General features: G+C 41.7%; 1 protein-coding gene across 2 annotated transcripts in view; it reads right to left on the bottom strand.

The window, feature by feature from the left end:
- Positions 1 to 24,430, bottom strand: part of Tmem185a (transmembrane protein 185A) — a 51,468-nt gene that overhangs the window by 13,687 nt on the left and 13,351 nt on the right. The window contains exons 2-7 of one of the 2 annotated variants that reach the window (XM_040284948.2): positions 16,007 to 16,183; positions 13,799 to 14,006; positions 9,031 to 9,114; positions 5,288 to 5,464; positions 4,497 to 4,620; positions 1,706 to 3,373 (exon numbers count right to left, since the gene is read on the bottom strand). In XM_040284948.2, coding sequence (XP_040140882.2) covers positions 3,129 to 3,373; positions 4,497 to 4,620; positions 5,288 to 5,464; positions 9,031 to 9,114; positions 13,799 to 14,006; positions 16,007 to 16,183 — 1,015 coding nt within the window. In that variant the 3' untranslated portion in view covers positions 1,706 to 3,128. Of the gene's footprint in view, positions 1 to 1,705; positions 3,374 to 4,496; positions 4,621 to 5,287; positions 5,465 to 9,030; positions 9,115 to 13,798; positions 14,007 to 16,006; positions 16,184 to 24,430 lie in introns of those variants that run through there. The other variant, XM_078034160.1, reaches the window with a different exon arrangement.

A 24,430-nucleotide genomic window follows, 5' to 3' on the forward strand; every position in this document is an offset into this window, starting at 1 on the left:
TTGTCCTTGGTCCAATTTGATCTTAACACCACCCCGGGACATCAAAAGGGGTCTTGGGTTCCTTGGTGGTGACATCACGACCTGCCTGGCCAGTGTTCTCATAGACAGCCCAAGCAGGCCACCAGCCATGGACACTCTGGTCCACACAAAGGCATCTCCACAGGAAAGATCTCAGCCGTGCCCATTAGCGTTCAAGGTAACCTGCCAAGCCTTAAGGATGAGCCACGGACAGGCCCCATTTCCTCCAGCTCCTTTGGCCAACAGGGTCCAGGAAGGACTAACAAGGTGGGTGCTCCTTCCCAAACTACTGGCCACACGTTCCTCGAGAGAATCGATGTTCCTGATGCACAGCCAAGTCTAGGATGGCTCCCACGTTTCCAGCTGCGGCCCCGCCATCCTTTGACACTCCCAGCCACAGGGGCCAGTGACGTCCTCCACAGAGACCCTATTAACATAGTCACGGAACATGTTGGTCGGGAGGAGACAAATGGCGGGCAGGTCGCCACTTGAGCACACGGATGACCTGTTAATGTCACAGCCCACAGAGGTGTAGGTGTCCGGCTCCCTGCCTCTCTTCAGTCTGTACCCGTGCCCCACCACACAGACCATGTGGGTCTTTGCAGTCATGGTGGGCCAGGTCATCTGCCATTTCGCTTGACATACAGGCCTGATTAACCCTGACCAAGAAACACATCCATATGGACAAGTGTTGGTTTATGCCCAGTATTAGATCTCTGCAGTCATTCTTGTGCAGTGTAGCACCGGTCGGTCCAGAGGGAAACGTCCCATCTGAAGCTACCTCCAAATCACATTGGCCACACATGCAAGGCCACCTCCCACAGACTGTCCCCACTCCACTGTGGGCATGGCACTCCATGGTGTTCCAGGCATTTCCAGGAACCAATAAGTTCTCCACACCTGGGACCTCTGGACGCCAGGGCCTGAGGCCCAGGGCACGGTGGGTAAGGGTGTGGGATGTGCAAGCAGACAGCCCATGTCACCATCTTTACCCAGGATTTCCTAGCTGTGTTCTTGGACACATTAACTGACCTCTCCTGGCCTCCATTTCCTCACAGGGAGAAGAGTTTTGGCATCTGCCTCCCAGGGTTGGGGATTCAAGGGGCACACAGGAGCAGCATGGCACCTGGCCGTTGAGTCACAGCCTCCTCCGACGTTAATTACTAAGGCATTCCTCTGCACAGCGAGTCTGAAATCCAATGTGCTCAAGAAGGAAGGATTCATGTGTGCCCTGTGCTGCCTGTGGGAAATCCTTCAACCAGCAGCAACTGTGGCTTTCCTCTTCTGAAAGGCCACCCGAGTTAAGTTGTCACTGAACTGGAGGGGCAGCTCGGGCGAGAGAGAATCACAGAGCATCCGGGAGGTAAGCAACTCTCTGCTACCCACACGATCAGAGTGAGTGCCCCAGGGCCACTACAAAGGCAATTCCACGTGCACACTGCCAGCCAGCTCAGGGACAATGAGCAAAACCTCCTGAGATCTAACAATGGCAGTGTGGCATCACCCAGACAACCACAGAATCTTGACCACTCCCTCTTTCCCTCTGTACACCCCTGGCACTGTCCCTCATGGAGAGACTCCTTATAAAGGACATCCCCACACCCCTGCCGGTCTCGGCTGCCTTTGCCACTGGCTAAGCACAACTCCCGTTCCCCAGCTGTCTACAAAACAAGATGTACTCGGTGAATATGTAAAACAAGGAACTGGTTTATTGAACAACTACAGGGAGCAAAAATAGTAGACGTAACTACATTTTTTACACACCAAGCAGGAAAGGTACACCATTCCCCCCTTTCCTCTGAAACACAGCAGACTGGCAACAGGCCAGCGCCAGCGGCAGAGTCAGGGACGTGATGGACTTCCATTAGGCCTGCTTGAGGCCATTTAGCAGTTGCCCACATGAAAACCTGCACTTGCCTCTTGAGCGGGCTGGTCAATGGTCCTCTCCACCCACCTGCACGAAGGACCTATTTGATTCTCGGCAGAAGGCTACTCCACTGGCAGGACTGGACGTGTTCTGGGCTGTCACAGCAGAGGAGAGAGAAAATGTGCTCACAGGTGACAGCTCTGGCCAGGTGTAAAGTGCTCTCCTTGCCGGCAGGCAGAATGCTACAGACCCCAACCCCCATGGGAATCTGTGAATGTGTCTGCTCCTGGCAACCTTCCCTCGTGTCCTGGCCCGAGCACTGCTCTCTAGGTTATTCCCAGCCTGATTTCCCCAACGTGAGGAAACACACAGGTCATTTTCTGCTTGCTGTGGCTCTGCTGGCAGGAGCAGGGCTACGCACGTGACAGAATTCCAGGTGTAAGCGGTGATGTCCTGTGAAGGCCCGGCACAACTCTGAGGTGGGGCGGGGCTGGCACCGACTTCACCTTCTGCAGCAGAACACGTCCGTCTCGGGCACAAGCTCGTAAAAAAATACTTTAACAGAGTATGCTGTACAGAACTAGGATTTGACACTGTATATTACAATGCTAAAATAGTCGTATAAATACTATACAGGCATGGAGTCACTCCACTGGGAAGGGCTCACGGAGGAGGCCGTGGAAACCACTGTCGGCACGCCCAAAGGGAAAGCCCTCCACTGCAGGGACAGGGCTAAGCATGGCGGCGGGGCTGTGCGGAAACACCAGGTACACTCAGACCCAGTTACAGTCCCCACTGCCGACCTGCAGCGGGACAGCTCAGAGCTGTCCAGGGAGGCGGCCCTGTAGGAAGCCACTTCCACCAACACTCGCCACAGGAATTTCAGCCCTGTGAAGCTGTCCTGTAGACAGAATCTCCCCCTGCAGGTCTCAGGAGCAGCCATTCCCAGGTGGTACCATGGGCGAGAGAAGATGCCTTAGACACCCGCTCTCACGGAGTTGGGTTCTTCTCTCTCCTTCACGGCCCCTGGCATCATATCCACAGACACCCCCAACCCCCCGCCACCTCTGTGTCCCGACGTGGTGAGCAGCTGATTGGCACTGAATGCAAACGAGGCATGAGATGGACATCCCTAGAGGCCCAGCTCCACTCGGGGTCTCGGGGAAGGAGGGTGAAGGAGAGGCAGAGGGAGGGAGAGAGCGTGCGTCCCAGTCCACTCATGCTCTGGCCCTGCCAGCGTCCTTTAGTCTGGCATTTCGATATTTAACTTGGGAGGGGGCAGGACGTATTTTCCAGGGCTCTGTGTAATAACCACCCTGGCCTTCTTGCGAAACATAGGGGCGATTTTAGGAGGCTCTGGAGCTGGGATTTCATCAGTTTCTTCGTTGTCTTCATGGTGGAGATCATAGGAGATGTTTCCATACTCTCTCAAAAACGGGAAGACTTCAAGCAGAAACTGGCAGAAATCTTTGCGAATACCAAACCACCCTGAAAAAGAAGAATTTTCCTTTTCAAACGCTAGTCTCTGTGGATTTCCTTGTTGTTCTGTTTACTCAACAGGAAGCTTTACTCTCACTATGTAATGCTTCCCCAGCGTCCTCGGAGATGATGGCTGACCAGGCTCTGCAGGGCCAGTGGAGGAAGAATTAATCCCTCCGGCTCCAAGGTTCTCAAAGTGAGGATCCAACTTCTCGGCAAGGACATTCCTGGGGCGCTCTTAGGATGTGATTCTGCAGCTCAGGGGTTAGCCTTCCTGATTCAGAAGCACTGGGGTGGGCTGGGCTAGGGTTGGGCCACGAACACCACTTGAGCTGGCCCTCCAGGGATTCGGCTGGGCACTAGAGCACATGAACTACCGCTCATGGCCCTCCTCAAAGTCACTTCCCTGAGGTCAGCTTTCCCTCTCTGCATCTCAGGAGACTTGGCTCAGTGCTGGCTCTCCCAGGACAAGAGCAGCAAGCATGGCTTGGGCTGCTCTTGGCAGTGCCCCGGGCTTCTGCAAGGGCAGTGCTCTGGGTTCCATGCACTGGTGCTCACTGCCTTGTGAGGAAGGACCCTCTGCAAAGATGATTTTGAATCCATGTGTCGGCATGCAGGAAGAGATGCAGAGTGTTCTGGCCACGTACAACTGACCAGAATCTGTGATGTCCACACTGACACTGGGGAGGGGAGGCGCAAAAAGAGACCTGGGAGGATTCCCCAGGTTCTCTGGGCAGACGAGGACTTTTCTTCTAGCCTCACGAGACCTGGGTTGCAGAGGAGGGCACAGGAGCTCAGAGAGCCAGCCTGCCTTATATGGTCCTGCCTGTAATCAAGGCATGCACAGCCTGGAGGAGAGCTGTGGTGCAGGCCAGTACAAAGCAAGGGTGACAGCTGCCCTTGCCTTGGGAGGTGCCTGACCTTCTTCAGCCCTAGAGTCCCCATGGCTATTCCTAAATCAGAGCCCTCTGAGTCATCCATCCATAGAGCAGAGCCCCTCCCCCTTCTCTCTCTCTCTCTCTCTCTCTCTCTCTCTCTCTCTCTCTCTCTCTCACACACACACACACACACACACACACACACACACACACACACACACCCTTCCAGTGCCTCTCAGGCACAGAGTACGTACAGTGGTTTCCGCCCTTCTGTCCGAATGTGGTTGCCATCAGTGTGATCAACGACAGCCACAGGGGCACAAATATTGGAATGCAAGAGAAAGCATTGTGGCCGTCCAGTTTATGAACCAGCAAGATCTGGAGAAAGAGACACAGTCAGGGTCCTGTCAATGTGTCACTTGGAAAGGGACAAAGTCTGAAGCTGCCCCACTACACACCTCCTCCCTTATTAGGTCTCGGAAGAGGGAGAGTCACATGGCAAGGGCAGAAATGCATGCTTCCTGTGGGGAGCAACCAGGTGCCCGCCTGCCTGCTTGTTCAGGACCAAGCAAAAGTCCATCCACTTGGAAAACTGTCACCACCGGCAGAAATGCATGCTTCCTGTGGGGAGCAACCGGGTGCCCACTGGCCTGCTTGTTCAGGACCAAGCAAAAGTCCATCCACTTGGAAAACTGTCACCACCAGGGGTTTCATGGGAAACATTCCTGGTGTTGGTTGTAAGGAGCCAACTGTGTCCACTGTAGAATTCTCTACAGGACTCCAATACATAGTGATGACTTCAAACTCTCCCTTCCTAAAAGCAGAAGGTGCACACCTCCAGATGCATGGTGGCTGGAGAGGTGCACGGCTCTCTGCCCCGTGCCTAGGAGAAAGAGAGGACCTGGCCATGTCCCTGCCTTTCTCTGCAGACCTCCACGGGGCACGCCGCCATGTCAAGGGCTGGCGGGCTGCCTTTCCAGGTAGGCAGGATGTCGTCATGGGGGAGGGTGGGCTTGGGGGCTGGACAGATTTCCCAGGTGCTTACCTCGAAAGTAAGGAGAGGCACGACGATGGTCATCCAGCTCAGTGCCATGGTGATGTGCGTCCTGCGCTGTTCTGCAATCACATCCATGGAGCGCAGGAACAAGACCGACCACACGATGTAATAGAGGACCACGAGGCACAGAAAGGACATGAGGATCCACAGGGGCACACACACCACCTGCGGGGAGAAGCAGACAGGAGATGACTTTAGAGCTTCTGCCCAACCTCCAGCGGGTGCCACTGTCATCACCCTGCTGGTCTCTCAGTTAAGACAGTGCAAGCCTGACTGAGGACAGTCCCATTGCCCAGCACTGCTGTGAGGGCAGCATGGGAAAGAAACCTGTAGCATGTTCACCACGGGGCCTGCTGCAGGATACACTATGTCCCAGGCGCCTCTTCTTTGGGGGAAGGTGTTGCTTCTGGGCCTTGGCCTCTGGGTTCCTAGTCTTCACTCACAGTGCCCACTCCCTCACTCAGGACTCCTGTGCTCAGTGTCCCAGTCCCTGCTTCCCACTCACTCCCACTTTCCCTCCCTCACACATGCAGTCCGGCCCCTCCTGCCTCTGCGGCAGGACCATGTCCTCCAGCACCTTTAGCCACCTAGGCTTCTAGAGATCCTATACCCCCTCCAAGTTAGTGACCTTGGCAGATTCACGCTGGCTGCATCGCGCTACTCCAACCTTGCCACCATGCCAGGCATGCTCTCTGTCTGCATGTACTGGTCCCAGCAGAATGACATTGCCTCACCCACACTTGAGCCCACAGGAGAAGCCCTGGGGGCGTAGCCTGGCCAGCCTCCCTTGACATCTCCCCACCCTCCTACCCTGACCCCTCAGGCTACTTTTCCCTTGTTCCTTTCTTTCCTTAGGGATCATACAATAGAGCTGATTGGTTTGGGGCATAGACTTAATGATTTCTGACAACTGTACATATCTATAGCTGTAGGTGGCACACATAATAGTACTGTCACCCTATAAAACTTCCTTATGTTGTTCATTTCATTGTTACTTTATCACCCCATCATAACCCTGATCTGTTATTGATCTGTTTTTAGTCACTGTACTTTTGTTTTTGTTTTTCTAAATGAGAATATTATATAGATGGGATTATATACCAAGTACTTGAGACTAGCTTCTCCCAATTAGCATAATGTCTTTGGAATTCATCTAAGCTCTTCATATAGGTTGTCCACAGGTTGTCCCCTTTCATTGTTTATGACATTCCACTGTATGGATGACCAGTTTATCACACTATTTGCTGAAGTTAGTTTCTAACTCCTAGTATCACAATCAGTGCCACTATAAGGCTTTATATCTGTGTTTTTGTGTGGCTTTATATTTGTAGTGCTAGATCACATGGTAAGTACATGTTTAACTATATAAAAATTGCCAAACTACTTTTCAGAGTGCCTAAACAGTCCTGCTTTCCTGGCAGTAATGCAGGAATATGCCCCTTTCTCTGCAGTATCTCCAGCACTTGCTATTGCCAGATTTTCTTTTTCATCACTGTGATTAACTAGTAGAAGGACCTCACCATGGTTTTATTGTCCCTTTCCCTGAGAGGTAATGGTATTGAGCATCTTCCTATGCGTAGTAATCATGTATATATCTTCTTTGTAAATTATCTGTTCAATTCACAATTTTGTCAATTTTTAAATCAGGTGTTTGTTTCCTCATTGTTGAGGGTTTTTTTTTTTAAGTAATCTTCCTATGTTTTGAATGCAAAAAAAAGTTTTGATAGTTAAAAAATATGTCTCCCAGTCTGTGACTTGTCTTTTATTTCATTTTAATTTTAGGAATTCTGAATTTCTCTTTCTTTGTTTTGTGAACCACATTATTGGCGCCATTTCTTTTCTTTTTTTTTTTAATTGTTGATAGATCTTTATTTTATTTACTTATTTATATGTGGTGCTGAGAATCAAATCCAGAGTCTCACACATGCCAGGCAAGTGCACTACTGCTGAGCCATAGCCCCAGCCCTATCGGCACCATTTCTACAAACTCTTCACCTAATTGTAGGCCCTAAAATTTTTGTCCTATTTTTTCTTGTAATAGCTCTAGAGGTGTACATTTTAATTTTAGATCTATGATTTTTAATTGATAGATAATTTTTTTCCTCTTCTTGATTAGCTTGAAGTTCTTGATTGTAAGTTCTGCTAAAAACTATATGTAGTTTGTCTTTCTCCTTCTAAAGTACAACTGTGATGACTTATTTATTGGATTTTCTTTCATGGGTGGCATGACAGGGATCTTAACAGCCTCATTTGCTTTCACTTAGGAGATATGTAATCTGACTGCTTCATGCACTAGAAGCTATACAGGATTGAGGGTTTAAAATCCCTGTGTTCACTTGTGCAAATATATTCAAAATTCCAAATCTATTTTTTTCCTGATTGTACCTTATACTAAGAGCTTTGTCTTGGTTGGAAGCAGTTTTCGATCTAATTACCATTTTCTAGATGTATTACCCTGAAGATGTAGGATGGATGCCTAAGCAACATTTTTCATTACGTTTTATCAAAGACTTTGAGTGAAAGAGGTAAATCTTATTTCCTTATACTTTGGAGTCCATGCTCTCTTATTTTCTTCCATGTACTGAAATGAATACTTTTCTTTTTTAACTATATGTTTTATTTGGTATTGTATGCAAAAGTGCACAATCAAGCAGCAGGGAAAATAAAAGCATGTCCCAGAAGCCATGGAATACTCCTGCCTTTGCTCCCAATCTTCTTTCTATGCACTCACTAGTTGAAACAACACTACATTCTCTAATTTGTGGCTTGCAATTTACCTGTGTATCCTTCCCTCCATCCACACATGCACACTTTCATTCACAGTCAATTTTAACCTGATACCCATTAAATGAAAACACAGTTTAGAAGCTTGAGTTATGATCCCATCCCTAGCAAGAGTGTAAACTGTACAGGTTTTTGACAAAGCAAGGTGGTAGCATAATATTTGTATTTAAGAATCTTAAAAATCTCTAACCCTATAGCCCAGTAATACTGTTTCTGGAGAAATTCCTAAGGAGAGAGTAAACATACTGACAAGAATTTTTATGCATCAAATTATATACTTCAGATTACACAGGAGTATAAAATTCTAATTTTTATAGTATAGTAAGATAACTATGGTTAACAAAAATGGATTGACTATTTCATGCTGCTAGTAGAGGAATCTGACAGTTCCCAACACAAAGAAATGATAACTATCTAAGGTAACAGACATGCCAAATACACTGATCTGATCATTACCCATTGTAAACACTATTGGAATGTCACACTGCACCCCTAAATATTCATATTATGTGTCAATTAAAACTTTTAAAAACTTAAATACATATATGTGAATATATATATGATATATATGTGTGTGTAAATATATATATATATATTTACACACACATATATGTAAATGTAAATGTATATTGCCAATGCAGCATGTGTTAAAACTGCAAACACTGGCAACAACAGAATTATTTATAAATGATAGTATGATAGATATAACTGAAGAATGAATCAACTGAATTTATATAAAAATCAGGATATAAAACTTTACATGCAGTATAATTTTTATATAAAACAAGGGAATATAAAATACTGATCATATTATCTCCTAGTGACAATATTATAGGTGATTATTAGTTTATTACCTATACTTGTCTGTCTTCTCCAAGTTTCTTACAATGAACATGAATTACTTTTATAATGAAAGCATTTATTTAAGGATTTAAAAAGTTACATACAAGCCAGGGCCAGTGGATGATCTTGTCCAGTCTTAAGGCAATGAATATAAACTGGAGAATGTTGACAGAACACAGGATTTCTAACTACAAATGAAGAGAAGAATTGGTTAAACTATAAGTTGCATTCAATACTACAGTTAAAAAAGTTATAAAAGGCAATGCAAACTATAATACAGTAAAACTATATTGCATTACATTGGAAACTCCTGATTTTCCACATGAGAAGAGCACAGCAATGCTATACCAAAGAGAAATGTGCTCCTACCTCATCCCTCTGCTTAGTGCTTGCCCTGGCCTTTTTGTGAGTAAAGGCCTGATCATTGCTGGCTCAATGATGATATTGTTTCTAGGTATAGTGAGAAAGAAAGGCAATCCACAGTGGACCCCCATGCTTCTTTCCTATTCCTATCTATAATCATCTCTATTTGTAACCACCCTTGTAGTTCCTTTTTCTTATATCCAGGACTCAGCCCTACATCCCATACCTTCCTTTTCAGCTCCTTGAGGACCCTGTCATATCAAGCCATTAATTACAGATTTTTTTTACTGCATCATTTATCTTACCTATGTCTTTGATGCTTTCCAGCAAGAAACAAGTTAAACATTTCCCATTAAAAGCAAAAGCAACCCCAACTCCAAATAATCCCACCTCCCATGATTCAGTAACCCTCTCAGCCTTACTTCCTTTTTCTACTAGATCCCAGCTTTGTGAGAAAGAAATGGTTATATGAGCCCCTACTGCCTTACTACCATCCTAATCCCCCCACCATGTGATCTGGCCTCTGCCTACAACACCACCCCAGGAAACTGCCTTCATCAATGTCACCAATACCAGGAGGCAGCAGAATACTTATACTCACATCCTCCTAAATGTCTCTTCACATATGCTATGGCTGACTATTCCTTTCTTTTTGTACCTCTCCTTCAGAACTTCAAGGATTCCACTACATAGTCTTGGCAACCTCTAAGTGCTCTGACACTTCTTTCTTAGGTTCTTTCTGATACTACTCAGAACCTAAAACTCAGCCTTTTCATTCACTTCATTCTGGGTATTGAGAAGTTTCAGTCACTCTCCAGCTTGTATTACGGCCTAGTGGTCGGTTCTCAAAACTATCTCCAGGTTAGCCTTCCTGCTGTGCATCAGACCCAGCTGAAACAGATGTCACTAGGAACTAGGCTTTCCTAGGGGCATTATGAATGAAGCTGGTCCCCAACTGAGGTTGTTACCCCCAGCACTTTAAACCCTGTCCTTCTCCTTTCTTTAACTGTAAGTCACCATAGCATCCTGATTCCCCAAATCACAAACCTGGGAAGTGCCCTCTGTTTTTTCCCCCACACTCATATTAAGTCACCAGCACCTGTCCATTCTCCTGTCTAAACTTCTCTTGAGCCTGCCCCCCACTCTTTATCCTGATCAGGACTATCTCACTAGGCCTCCAATGTCATCAACCCCGCAAAGCACTTTCATAGCTCTAGCTGGATGACCCTCTGTTCAAATGGCCTCTGGGGTGCTCCTCTTTTTGGAGAAAGTCCTTGTCTTTGTCTATAGAACAAAAATCTGTGACCTGGCCCAGAGATTCCCCAAAATTCTCAGTCCATAGGACATTTGGTGACTTTGTAATTCTTTCACAGATCTCTAGGCCAAAAGAAATAACTAATAGTTCCATTGAATTAGGAAATTAGGTATAAATTTAGTATTTCCATACTAATCCATTTGAAAAATAAATGGTGCCCACTGGAACTTGGCCTTGGGCACTCATGCCAGGTCCCAGAAAACAGGGCTGATCAGAGATCAGGAGAAAGGAACAGAGCACTAAGGATAGAATAGCAGATTTCAAGAAGCTCGCCTGTGAACAGGAAGGAGAAAGCACGAGAGTGGAACCCAGGCCTCAGAGGGGCTTGCTCTAGCTGCTTTCTTTTCTTTTTCAGATGACAGAGAGCAAAGTTGGTGTAAGTTTGGCTAAGATCCAGAGCACTGAACAGATATGTCCACAAAAAGGGAAGGAAAAAAACAGACTGCTCTTTCAGATGGGCAGAGTGTTTGTGAATGGCCCTGAAAAATATTACCAGGCTGCACAGATACCATGAGGGTCTGCTCAATGCTGCTCAATTTCATTTTAATTACTGCATTCCAAGAAGCCACATTATAAATTTGTTTTCTAATTGTACCCCTCATGAAATTTTAATACCACAGATATTTGGTAGGTAATGTACTGCATGCATGCCTGCACTTTATTCATAGAAAGAGTAAGTGTTGGGAGTGACAAATAAATTATTGCTTTGAACTCCATAGCCTTGGACAGCTTGACTGCAGCATCTTGGAATCTTTCCATGCAAAGGTGTAGAAAGTCACTCCCATTTGCAGGTGCAGGTGTTAATGGGTGTTAATGGGGCTCATTCCAGGCATGGAATTCATGAGTTCATGGCCTTGAGTTTATATGCCTGCTAGCCTTGGGTAAAAGAGATACCAGTGTGGCCTAAATAGCCTTGAGGCACCAGCTGCCTGGAGGAGGTGCAAGTGATAAGGCCCCAACCAGGCCAACTTCCCACAGCCTCTTACTTCTTGTTTACCTTGAAGAATCCCTTCTCACAATAAGTTCCTTTGGTGTGTTTCACTACAAACAAAGCATTTGTGGGCTTTTCCCATTTATTAAGATCAGACCCATCAGGTCTTTTCCACCCACCAAGCTCTTACTTTAAAAAATATTTTTCGTGTCTTTTGAATTAATTCTTAATACTCCTCTTCAGACACTTATTTCCAGGAGGCCCACACCATCAAGGGTTACTTATTCCCTCCCAAGCAGGCCATGGGTGAGAAGTAAGACCTTCCCCACCTTTATCCCCAAACCAATCTTTACCCTTTGGGGGCCTGATTGCTATGGCCCTGTTAATGCATGGTCTGGCTCAAGATGGTTACTTAGTCTATGAGTCAAAGTGACTTTCTTTAGCAGTCCCCAGCAATCAGCCAGAGAGAAGCAGTGCAGAAGAGAAGTAACTGACTTGTCAAACGATTAGGGAACTGCAGGAGTGGTGAGGGTAGGGCTGAGAGAAGCACCTATTTTCATAGTCCACATCTACCCATCAGTCACATCCAGTGCTAAGGTTTCTGCCAGTTCTAGAAGGGAAGATCACCCCTTTCAAGGCCAAGCCCTTCCTGGTTTTCTTAATTCTGTTCCCTCTGGGTCTCACAGTGCCTTGTTCCATCAGCACCTCTCTCTCTCTCTCTTGGCAATTTCCTCTCAAACCTACACCTGGGGTAAAAGTACACCTAAAGCTAAGGCTTACCCTACAGCTTCTATGTTCCCTTCCAAACCAATATCAGTCTCCTTCCTATAATTCTTTTCCACAAGGCACCTAAAGTTTTTCTCCCTTACTCACAGGATTATGATCCAAGACTCCCAGAGGATGCCTGAGACCACAGATAGTGCCAAAATGACATACTCTGTTTTTTCCCCAATATATATATACCTATGATAAAGTTTACTCTATATATTAGGCATAGCAAAAGATTAATAAAAAACTAATAATAAAATAGAACAATTCTAATAATATATTGTAATAAAAGTAATGAACTATATTATTAAAATGTTATTGTAGTCTATTAGATTTTTGGACATTGGCTAATCACAGGTAACTGAAATCAAGCAAAGTGAAACCATGGATAAGGTGGCTTCCTGCACTGTCTCCAGTATCTCTTCAACACATTAGCTCACAGCTTTGGGCCCTCAGCTTATGTGTACAGGGCCTGGGCTTTGGAGTGTGATTTTTAGCTTTATGAATCAACTTGGCTGGGCTATAGTACTCAGTAATTTTATTTTTGGTACCAGGAACTGAATCTAGGGGTGCTTAACCCCTAAGCCACATCCCCAGGCATGTTTAATATTTTATTTAGAGACGGGTTTTGCTAAGTTGCTTAGGGTCTCACTAAGTTGCTAAGGCTGTTTTGAACTTGCAAGCCTCCTGCCTCAGCCTCCTGAGCTGCTGGGATCATAGGCGTATGCCACTGTGCCCAACTAGTATCCAGTTATTTAATCCAACTTTAAACTGGGTGTTGCTGTGAAGGTATTGATTTAAAATATAGGTGATTGCACTTAGTAATGTGGGTGGGCCTCATCCAAACTGCTGAATGTTTTAAGTGCAACGCTGAGGTTTTCCGGAGAGAAATTCTGCCTCAGGACTGCAGTCTCATCTCCTATCATGTTTCTAGACATTTCAGACTTGCCAATCTCACAATTGTGTATATGCCAGTTCCTTCAAATTTATCTTTTTTTTTTTTTTTTGTTGTTGTTGTTATTGGCGACTGAACCCAGGGGCGCTTTACCATGGAGCTAAATCCAATTCTTTTTCTTGACGTTTTGAGACAGGATTTTGCTACGTTACTGAGAGTCTTACTAAGTTGCTAAAGTTGGCTTTGAACTTGTGATCCTCCTGCCTCAGCCTCCTGAGTCACTGGGATTACAGATTTGCACCACTAGATTCAGCTAAAATCTATTGTTTTATACCTATATCTATCTTATGAGTTCTCTATCTCTGTAGAGGCCTTGGTGATGCAAATGGATTGGAAAACAGGAAGTTGGGAGAAGGCTAATGGCCTTGGCAGAGGACAGCTACACTTTGGTGTCAAGAAAGGAAACAATTATTTCCATTGTATTTTGTTGCCACATATGGCATGATCTAGAGTTAACAATCAATCTCTTCCTAACAAAGGGCAAGACACTGACATTCAAACAACTGTTTTGAAAACATTCTTAAATGTATTAACTCTTACTTCTAGTGACCTATCATGTCGAAAGCCCCAGACACAAGCTGCAACAGACACTGGAGAAACAAAGAACAGTGGCATGAAGACCAGAAGCCAGAAATGGCTCCCTCTCTCGATCCTGTCACAGACCAGAACTTCAAACATCAATAGGAGCAAGTGGATGCCCACGGCAATCAGCATGGCTTTAAACTCCACACACGTTTCTCCTTCTGCTCTAAAAAGGGAGAGAAGAAGAAAAAGACAAAAGACCCTCAGTTCAGAATCTCCATTTATAAGCAAGCAATCCATGGTGAATACCAACTTATGCTGGCACTTTGAATTTTACTTATAAATTTGTCAAAAAGAAAATGAAAATCAGGTAGAAAGCTAAGTTAAACCTGATCTTTAGTAAGATATTCACAGAAGTAATAGCCACAATTATTTCTCAGACAATGTATAATATAATTTTGTTCATAACTTTAAATTCAACTACAAGAATTATTTCTAAGATTATTTATACTGATTGCTTCTACTGTTAAAAAATGACAAACATCTCTTCAGTCTATGCTTTTCATTTGTCATTGAATTAAAAGCCATATAAACCACATTTCATGCAATACTACAAAAATAAATCTAGCTTTATTTATGAATAAGTGTGGTTTATTCTCAACAAGATATAATAACTATTTGTTAGGTGCTACTTTAAAATACAAATTAAAAGTTTAAATGTTTTTTTTATTTTCCTTTCTTTTCCATTAGGATGTATTAAAACCTGCAGATGAAAGATAAGGAACAAAATAGTTAAAATCGTTCTCAAACAAAATTAGTTCAATTAGCTAATTCAATTCAAGCACAAACTTAATACATTAACAGTTGAAAAATGGTAAAGCCACAAATCAAGAAATGCTTTATAATGCATTTAAAAGACCTACAATATTTAGTCAAAATATACACAAACATTCTGATATACATGTCTTGTCAGTGATAAACACACCTGAGATTAGAACACTGAGAAAACAAGGTCAATGCTTATTCCCTTAGAACCAACAGTGTTCCACCAGTTAATGTTAACACTGGAATGACCATATCTATACATTCCATATATTTAACCAAACACATAATTCTTTTCCTTGCTCAAAAAGTCTTAAAACAACAGATAAGAGTTCAAAAAGCTTCTAAATATCAATTGTTGAAAGCTAAAATAATAGTTAACTTTTAACTATTTCAGGAATAAACATTAAATATATAATACTATCTCATAAAAAGGAAAAGATGTGCAGCCATATAGGCAATCAATCTTTTTTGAAAGATATAAGGACTTTAAAATAGCTACACATCAATAGCCCTGACTTGCCAAGGCTCTTTGTGTAGCTATTTTAAAGCTCCTAGATACATATGAGATAATACTTACACCATCTAAATCTTCTTGTTATAGTTCATAACCAATAATTTTAAAAGTTGAAGGGGCCCCAATTTCTATACTCTTCAACCAGGAGTAGCAGCCTGTACCTCCTTCTCCCCTCCCTACTTGCCTACTGGGCATTGCTTCACTTCCCAAATAGCCCCCACACCCCATTACACCCTTTTTTTTCTTTAACAAGTTCCAGTCTCTGTGAAAGAGAAGAAAAATATTCTCACAGAGCTCAGTACCCGGCTCTAGTGACCCCCAAAACTCTGTCTTCCTTCTCAACATGACTCTCAACTTTTCTCATTCCCCAGCTCCCATCTAAAGGACTTACAGTCTTCCCACCAAACCACCTTCCAGAAGTCATTAACAGTCCTAAAACCCCAGTGCTAGGAGAGTAGGACAAGGGGAGCCATAGTTCCAAAAGTTATCTGGATAAAGTCAAATCCCTGTTGATCAAGGCCAGAACTATGTTTAGTCACCTGTGGCATAAAAATTCTGTAGTTTGGTTTCCTTTTGGATTATTTAGGCACTTGTGGGCTGGCTTGGCACTTAGCCAATCAAATTAGCATTGCGTTTTTAAGAAAATAAATACCAAACACCCAATTTAAAAAAAAAAACAAACACTAAAGGGTTCTCAGTTTGCCTGTACTATAGTTCTTATAAAACCCAAAATTGGTAGAAAAGGAATGGTTCTCATTTTATCAAAAGTGAGGAAAACAGAACAATAAATTTTTTAAAATGTTAATTATTTCACAATATGAAAAAACGTGAGGAAAAGCAAGATATCCTTAGGATAGAGACCAATGGGTTTTATAAAGCACTATTACCGATACTGAGGATTTCGTGCCCAGACTCCAGTTCCAACTGAGGCTCCAACAATGACCATCAACTTCCACAGCCATATTGGAGCAAAGACAGCCCAGTAACTCCACTGAATGATGCCATCCAGGCGAAGGGCCAGCAGCACAGAGAAGAGCAGCAGACAGGCATAGATGAGGAATTTACTAGGAGAAAAGTAAAATGATTAAAGGGGATTCACCTTCACAAATGGGATGGAGTAATAGCAATATATTTTAGTACATAAAATGTCATTAATTAAACAATCATTTATTGAAAAGTTTTAGATAGCAGATATATTTTATTGGGGAAAAGAAAAACATAAAGAAGACTAAAGTAAGTTCCCTGTCTTCTAGGGCTTCCGGGTAGGAGGAAGTCCACATAGAAACACATAATTAAAACACAGAATGACCTTTGCTGAACTGGTGCCACAGGCAGGGTGTTACAACAGCTGGGAAGAGGAAACACAAGTTCTGTCTGAAGCTCTGAGAAGCAGAGAAGTGTTGACTATGGAGCTGTTTCCAGAGGATACTTGGATACTTCCATGCAGAAAGGAAGTAAGTCGAGGAAGCATTCTAGGCAGAAGAACTATTTATACCAAGGCACAGAGACTGTAAAAGGTTGACATGTTCAGAATATGGCCAAGTTCTAGAACCATTTTTTTAAGAGAGAGAGAGAGAGAGAGAGAGAGAGAGAGAGAGAGAGAGAGAGAGAGAGAGAGAGAGAAAGAGAAGAGAGAAGAGAGAGAAGAGAGAGAATTTTTTTAATATTTATTTTTCAGTTTCTGGTGGACACAATATCTTTATTTTTATTTTTATGTAGTGCTGAGGATCGAACCCAGTGCCCAGCTCATGCCAGGCGAGTGCGTTACCACTTGAGCCACATCCCCAGCCCACCATTTTTTTTTTAGTGTACTTGTAAAAAGACAACCATCTGCTATGTTCATATGGCATAGACATTTTTGGCAAATGTATTATACTTCTCAGGGCTGAGTAAACACACACACACACACAGAGAGAGAGAGAGAGAGAGAGAGAGAGAGAGAGAGAGAGAGAGAGAGAGAGAGACTCTCACATCTCACATAAAAAGGAATTGTTATAAAGGAGGTCCTAAAATATTAATTAGAAATTACAGTTGAATGTGGTGGTCCATGCCTGTAATCCCAGTGGCTTGGGAGGCTGAGGCAAGAGGATCATGAGTTAAAAGTCAGTCTCAGAAAAAGTGAGGTGCTAAGCAACTCAGTGAGACCCTGTATCTCAATAAAATACAAAATAGGGCTGGAGATGTGGCTTAGTGGTCCAGTGTCCCTGAGTTCAATCCCTAGTACCAAAGAGAAAAAATATATTGTTGAAGATTTCTACTCACAGACTAGATGTAATATCAAAAATAGGATTTATCTCCCCATGTTAAAAAAGAACTGAACAAAATAAATAAAACCCCCATTTGCAGACACTGGGTGACAGGCAGTAAAGAACAAGGAAGGAGGAAGAACGGAGGGAGGAGGGGGAAACAAACAGAATAAACACTAGAATTGCCCCAGTTTATGGACTGGAGGTGATTTCCAGGATGAAGCAAGAAGGTAGTGAAAATCTAACCCTGACAACAGCTATGTTAAATATAAATGGTATAAATACCAATTTAAAGACAAAAATTATTATATTGGATAAAGAAGCAAGAAAACTATATACTACTTAAAAGAAACCCACTTTGTAAAGTCAGATTGATTAAAATCAAAAGGATGGGGTTGGGGTTCAGTGGCAGAGTGTTTGTCTAGCATGTGTGAGGCACTGGGTTCAATTTTCAGCACCACATAATTATCAATAAATAAAATAAAGGTATGGGTCCATCTGCAATTAAAAAAATTAAAAAGGTTGGGAAAAGTTGTACAAAACAAATATTAACTGGAGTGACTATCTTAGTATCTGTGTTAGTCTTCTATTGCTACAGTAACAAATTATCACAAACTTAGCATCTTAAAACAATACAAATTTATCATCTTACTTGTTGTGGGGCAGGTCACTCAGAAAACACAACAAGTCCCAGTTTTGTCCAACTCGAAGAGTTTTTATTTAGCCAGCCGGCTAAATAAATATTCTCCATAGGATCCATAACTGTCTCTGCAAGGAACAGCCCTGAGCTTGAGCATTTTAGGATATATAAGGGCAAAAACTGCAAAACCCATATCCAGGTTGACATAGCTGTAAGCAAGCAGGTACAGAAGCTAAAAAAAGCTGTTAGCAGAACAACTCAGTCAACCACATTTTGGGTCAGAGAAGGTGCTAGACAACCATCGAGCAGGTGGTCAGTGGGGGCAAGAATCTACTTCAAACTCATATAGGTCACCAAGACCACCATATCCTGGGTTGAGTACATTTTGTGGGGTAAAAAATACAGAAGACAATACATACATACACACACACACACACACACACACACACACACACACATATATTTTTTTTCTTTTTTTTTATTGTTGGTCGTTCAAAACCTTACACAGTTCTTAATACATCATATTTCACAGTTTGATTCAAGCGGGTTATGAACTCCCAACTTTACCCCGTATACAGATTGCTGTATCACATCAGTTACCCTTCCATTGATTGACATATTGCTTTTCTAGTGTCTGATGTATTCTGCTGTCAGTCCTATTCTCTACTATCCCCCCTCCCCTCTCCTCCCCTCCCCTTTTCTCTCTCTACCCCTTCTACTGTAAATCATTTCTTCCATTTGTATTTATATATTTTAATTTAGCAGAAAACAGCTTTCATTTTGTTTTCTCAGAAATGGGTCCTGCAGTTGTCTCTTCACAGAGCAGTAACAGAAAAACTAAGGTGGAATCTAGAATAGGTGAGATGGAGTCCCTACGGCCATACCTGCCTGCTCCTATAGCCATAGTGACTCCATTCTTGCTACTGCAGCAAGGAGGGAACTGTTACAAGTAATCAGGTAGTTTTACCACAACAATTGCTATTTTGTGTTGCCAAGTATGCTATGCTAGGTAACTATTCATGGGTATAGAGGTGGGGCTTTTCCATGGGAGAAACATTTTTTACACAATATGAGTCTCAGGGTAAAATGGAGTCTGTTTGGTAATTGTCCATATAGCCTGGCCCATAACATTACTGACCTGTATGGCAGAAGGCCAAGTGGGTATGGTCATTTTCTCCGCTTCGAGTCTCAGAACAGAGGCAAAAACCAAGATGTCTGTTGATGGGGCTCATACTAGGAGACTTTGAGCAGAATCTGCTTCCAAGTTCATTTCAGATTCTTTGAAGAATTGAGCTGCTTGTGATTGTAGGACAGATAGCCCTGTTCATTTGCTGTCTATCAGTTGGGGGTCACCATTGCATACTATAGGCCTCTATGTATCAAAGCCAGCAACAGCATATTGAATCTTTCTCATACTTGGAATTTTTCTGAATTCTCCTGCCATATCTCTCCTGTTTCCTAGAAAAGAAAGTTCTTTACTTTTAAGAGTTCCTGTAATTATCCAAGCATAGTGGTACATGCCTATAATCCCAGCAACTAGGGAGGCTGAGGCAGGAGGATTTCGAGTTTAAAGCCAGCTTTAGCAGATTATGGAGGCACTTAGCAACTCTGAGAGACCCTGTCTCTAAATAAAATATAAAAAAGGTCTGGAGATGTAACTCAGTGGTTAAGCGCCCCTAGGTTCAATCCCAGGTCCTCCCCCCAAAAATGAGTTCATGTGATTAGACTAGCCCCACTTAGATAAGTCAGGCTAATATCCCTATTTTAACCATGGTAAGCAAAATCTAAAGATATCTTAAAAGATTCCTGTCCTCTGGTTATTCAATCAAACACTAACCTAAGTTCTACTGTGAAGGAACTCTACAGATGGAATTAAGGATCTTAATCAGCTAACCTTAAAATAGGGAGATTATCCTAGATTATTCAAGTGGGCCCAGAGTAATCACATGAGTTCTCAGAAGAAGAACAGGAAGGGAGAAGACTTAAGTCAGAGAGATGTGGTGAAAGTGGAAATCAGAGAGATTCCAGATTAGGACTCAACCTGCTATTGCTGGCTTTGAAGATGGAAGGAAAGGAACCATGGACCGAAGAATGCAAGCAACCACTAGAAGTTGAGATTCTTGGCTGATAGCAAGCAGGAGAGGTAGAATCTCAGCCCTACAATTCCACAGAACTAAATTTTCACAATAGCCCAAATGGCCTTGGAAGCGGATTAATCTCCAGAGCCTCCACAAAGGAATGCAGCCCTGTTAACACTCTGATTTCAACCTGTGAAACTCTAAGCAGAAGAGCCAACTAAGCCCATGCTGTACCTAGAATGCTGATCTAAAGAATTCTAAGATAATAAGTTTGTGTGGTTTTAAGACACTACATCTGTGGCAATTTGTCAGAGTACAATAGAAATGGATAGTATAAGCTGAAATACATTTGGAAAGTCCCTTTTGCCACATAACATCACATGTTCAAAGGTTCCAGAGCTCAGGACATGAATTTCTTTGCTGGGAACCATTCTGCCTACCACAATATAAGAAAGTATATTTCTGAACAAGGAATATTATCAGGGAAAATATGGGCAGTTCATAATGACAAGGGTCAGTTTTTCAAGAGGGTCTAACAATCATATATATTTAAGTATCTAATAACAAAATGTCAAAATGAAGGTAGAAAACATACGCAAACAAAAAGGAGAAGTAGAAAAATTTGCAGTTATAAATGAAAATCCATACTTTTCTATCAGTATTAATAGAACATACTTATAAAAAATTTCTAAAGATATACAGGATTGTAACAACACTCAACCAAGTTGACCTGATTTGATAAAAAGAGTGAGTTCCTCCCAACAACCACAAAATACAAATTCCTTTCAAGTCCACATGAAACATTCAGCAAAACAGATTGAATTTTTGGCCTTAAAACATAGATCACCAAATTTAGAAGCACTGAAATCACATTTTAAAAGTGTCTAAACACAGTGAAATTAAATTAGAAATCAACAACAGACAGATATCTGGAAAATTCTCAAAATACTTCAAAATTAACTACCACACTTCTAAATAATCTGTAAGCAAAAGAAAAATTAGAAAGCATTTTGGACTAAATGAAAGTGAAAGCACAATACACCAAATTTGTGAAAATAATACAAAATGCTTGCATTAGAAAAGAAGTTCTTTAAATTAATATGCTGTTATAGAAATCTGTATGGCGGTTTTTCAAAAAAATTAAAAATAGAGCTAACTTGTGATCCACTAACCCCACTCCTAAATGTATACATAAAAATAATTAACTCAGTATGTCAATTGCAATAAACTTCTCCCATATTTATTGCAGCACTACTCACAGTAGCCAAGATAACAGAATCAACCTAAGAACCCATCAAAGTATGGATGGGTAAAGATAGTGTGGTACCTATACACAATGGAATACTATTCTGTCACAAAGAGTACAAATTCCTATTGTTTGCAGAAACACGCATGGAATTGGAGATCACTATATTAAGTGACATAAGGCAATCACAGAAAGATAAGTATCACATGATCTCATAAGTAGAATGTAAAAAAATGATCTCATAGAAGTTGTGAGGTGGTGGTTACTAGAGACTCAGAAGAGAAGGAAGGGAGGAATTGGGAGAGGTTTTGATCAATAGGGACTAAGTTTACAGTTAGAAAAGAGCAAGGCCAGGCTAGGTGGAGCATACCTATAATCCAGGTAGTTTGGGACCCTGAGGCAGGAAGATCACAAGTTCAAAGCCAGCCTCAGCAACATCGAAGCACCAAGCAACTCAGTGAGACCCAGTCTCTAAATAAAATACAAAATAGGACTGGGGATGTGGTTCAGTGGTCAAGTGCCCCTGAGTTCAATCCCTGATACTCCCTGCCCTGCCAAAAAAAAAAAAAAAAAAAGGTCAAGAAGGTCTGATAACACACCAACTAGGTTATCTATAGATAACCATGGTACCAGCCCCCCGTTTTTGGTGGTGGTGGTATTAAAGAATGATTCCAGGAATGCTTTACCATAGAGCTACATCCTTAGCTCTTTCTATATATATATATATATATATATATATATATATATATATATATATATATATATATATTTTGAGACAGAATATCACTAAGTCGTGAAGGCTGGTTTCAAATTTATGATTCTACTCTCAGCCTCTTGAGTCACTGGGATTACAGGCATGTACCACTGTACCCAGCATGACACCCCTTTTAATAAATGTACACTCTTAAGTTTTTATGTATCATTTTAAAATAAATTTAAATACAAATTAAATTAAATTTAAAAAAAGAAGTTCTCAAGTAAATGATCCAAGATTCCATCTTAGGAAACTAGGAATAGAAGAAAAATTTTACAAATAAACAAAGGGACAAAAATAATAAATATAAGCACATAAATCAATGAAATACACTAGAGATAGACAAGAAAAAGGGAAACTAAAAGCTATTTTCTTGAAAAAAAATTAAAATTGGTAAATCTATAGCCAGAGTGATCAGGAAAAAAAAGAGTACACACAAATTATCAATATCAAGGATGAAAGCAGGTATATCACTACAAAGTCCTATAAACATTAAAGGGATAGGAGTTAAGGGGTATTATGGACTACTTTATTCTAGGAAACTTCTAAAAAGAAAGACAGTGCCAAGGCAATTCAATGGAGAAATGTTTGTAATTCAATAAATGGTGCTGGTACAACTGGATAGATGAAAAAAAAATGCACCCTGATTTTTAAGTGAGCTTTTTTTTTTTTTGCTTCTGTGACCAAAAGATCCAATAAGAACAATTTTAGAAAAGAAAAAGTTTATTTTGGAGCTCATTGTTTCAGTCCATAGAAAGCTAGATCCATTCATTGGCACTCAAGGTGAGGCAAAACATTCTGGTGGAAAAGTGTAGCAGAGGAAAGAGGCTCAGGACTTCACCTCAGAAAGCAGAGAAACTAAGCTCAGCTCACAAATATATACCCAAAGGCATGCCCACAATGGCCTAACTCCTCGAGCCACACCCTACCTACCTATAGTTACCACTCAGTTAATTTCTATCAGGAGCCCAAATCACTGATTGTGTTAAGGCTCTCATAACCCAATCATTCTACCTCTAAGCCTTCTTGTGTTGTCTCACACATGAAATTTTTGGGGACACCTAATATCTAAACCATAACAACCTCACAGCACAATCAAATATTTATGTACAATAAACCACAGTCTTAAATGTAACACCCCACAATTATTAAACATCTAAAACATATAGGAAAAAAAGTATTTGCAACCTATGGTTAGGCAAAGATTTCTTAGATGGGACAAAACTGAATTTCTTCAAAATTAAAAACTCTTACTCTCCTAAAGACAAAATTAACCAAACAATAAGCTAAGGCATCAACTGAGAGAAAACACTCTAAAAACATATATCTGACAAAGTGTCTATACTCAGTTTATAAAAAAGATTTCTATAACTAAAAGTTAAGACAACGACTTGATAAAAATGGCCAAAACCACACTATCATAGAAAATATACAAAAGGCAAATAGGCACTTAAAAAGATGACTAGTTTTCAGTCACTAAAAAGTGCAAATGGTAACCACAGTGAGATAAAATTACACTTATTAGAAGGGTTAACATTAATATAATTGATGACTGTTGGCAAGGATATAGAGCAACTGGAACTCCAGGGCCCAGGAATCCCATACCTAGGTATTTATCCAAGAATAAGGGAAAAATGAAGACACAAAGGCTTCTATTTAAATATTCACAGCAGTTTTATTCTTAAAAACCACTGAAATCAACCCAAATATCCATGTGAGTGGTTAGCCAATCCTGGTACCTCCAATCAATGGAATAGTAACCAGAAGTAAAAAGAAACAAACTATGAATGCATACAACATGAATGAACCTCAAATGCATTATGCTGAATAAAATAATTCAGACTGAAACAACACATGGTACAATTCCATTTATTTGGCATTCTGGAAAAGGCATAATTCCTAGACATAGTAAACACATCAGTATAGTTACCAGTGGTTGTGTTGGGGGAAAGGTTGGCATTAAGGAATTTTCTACAGTGCTGAAACCATTCTATATCCATCTTTAGGTGGCAGTTGGACAAGTGTATGGATCTGTTAAATTCACAGGATATACACTGAAATGGATAAATTTCACTGCATGTAAATATATCCCAATAAACTTGACCTATCTATTGATGTGACTACTCATACACACATACATATCCTCAGCAGCTGACATTTATTGAATGTTTATGGTGTTTATAGTGCCAAGCACTAAGTTGTTCTTTATGCATTATCTCACTTAAGCCTCACAGCAACCCTATAAAGTAGGTACTTAGACTATTCCCATTTTAAAGATGGAGGCTTAGTTATTAAAACTTGTCTAAGAGCTCACAGAGTTATGATTCAAACTATGATCTATTTGACT

This window comes from Ictidomys tridecemlineatus, chromosome X (assembly GCF_052094955.1).
Source record: "Ictidomys tridecemlineatus isolate mIctTri1 chromosome X, mIctTri1.hap1, whole genome shotgun sequence".
Taxonomy (NCBI): Eukaryota; Metazoa; Chordata; class Mammalia; order Rodentia; family Sciuridae; genus Ictidomys; species Ictidomys tridecemlineatus.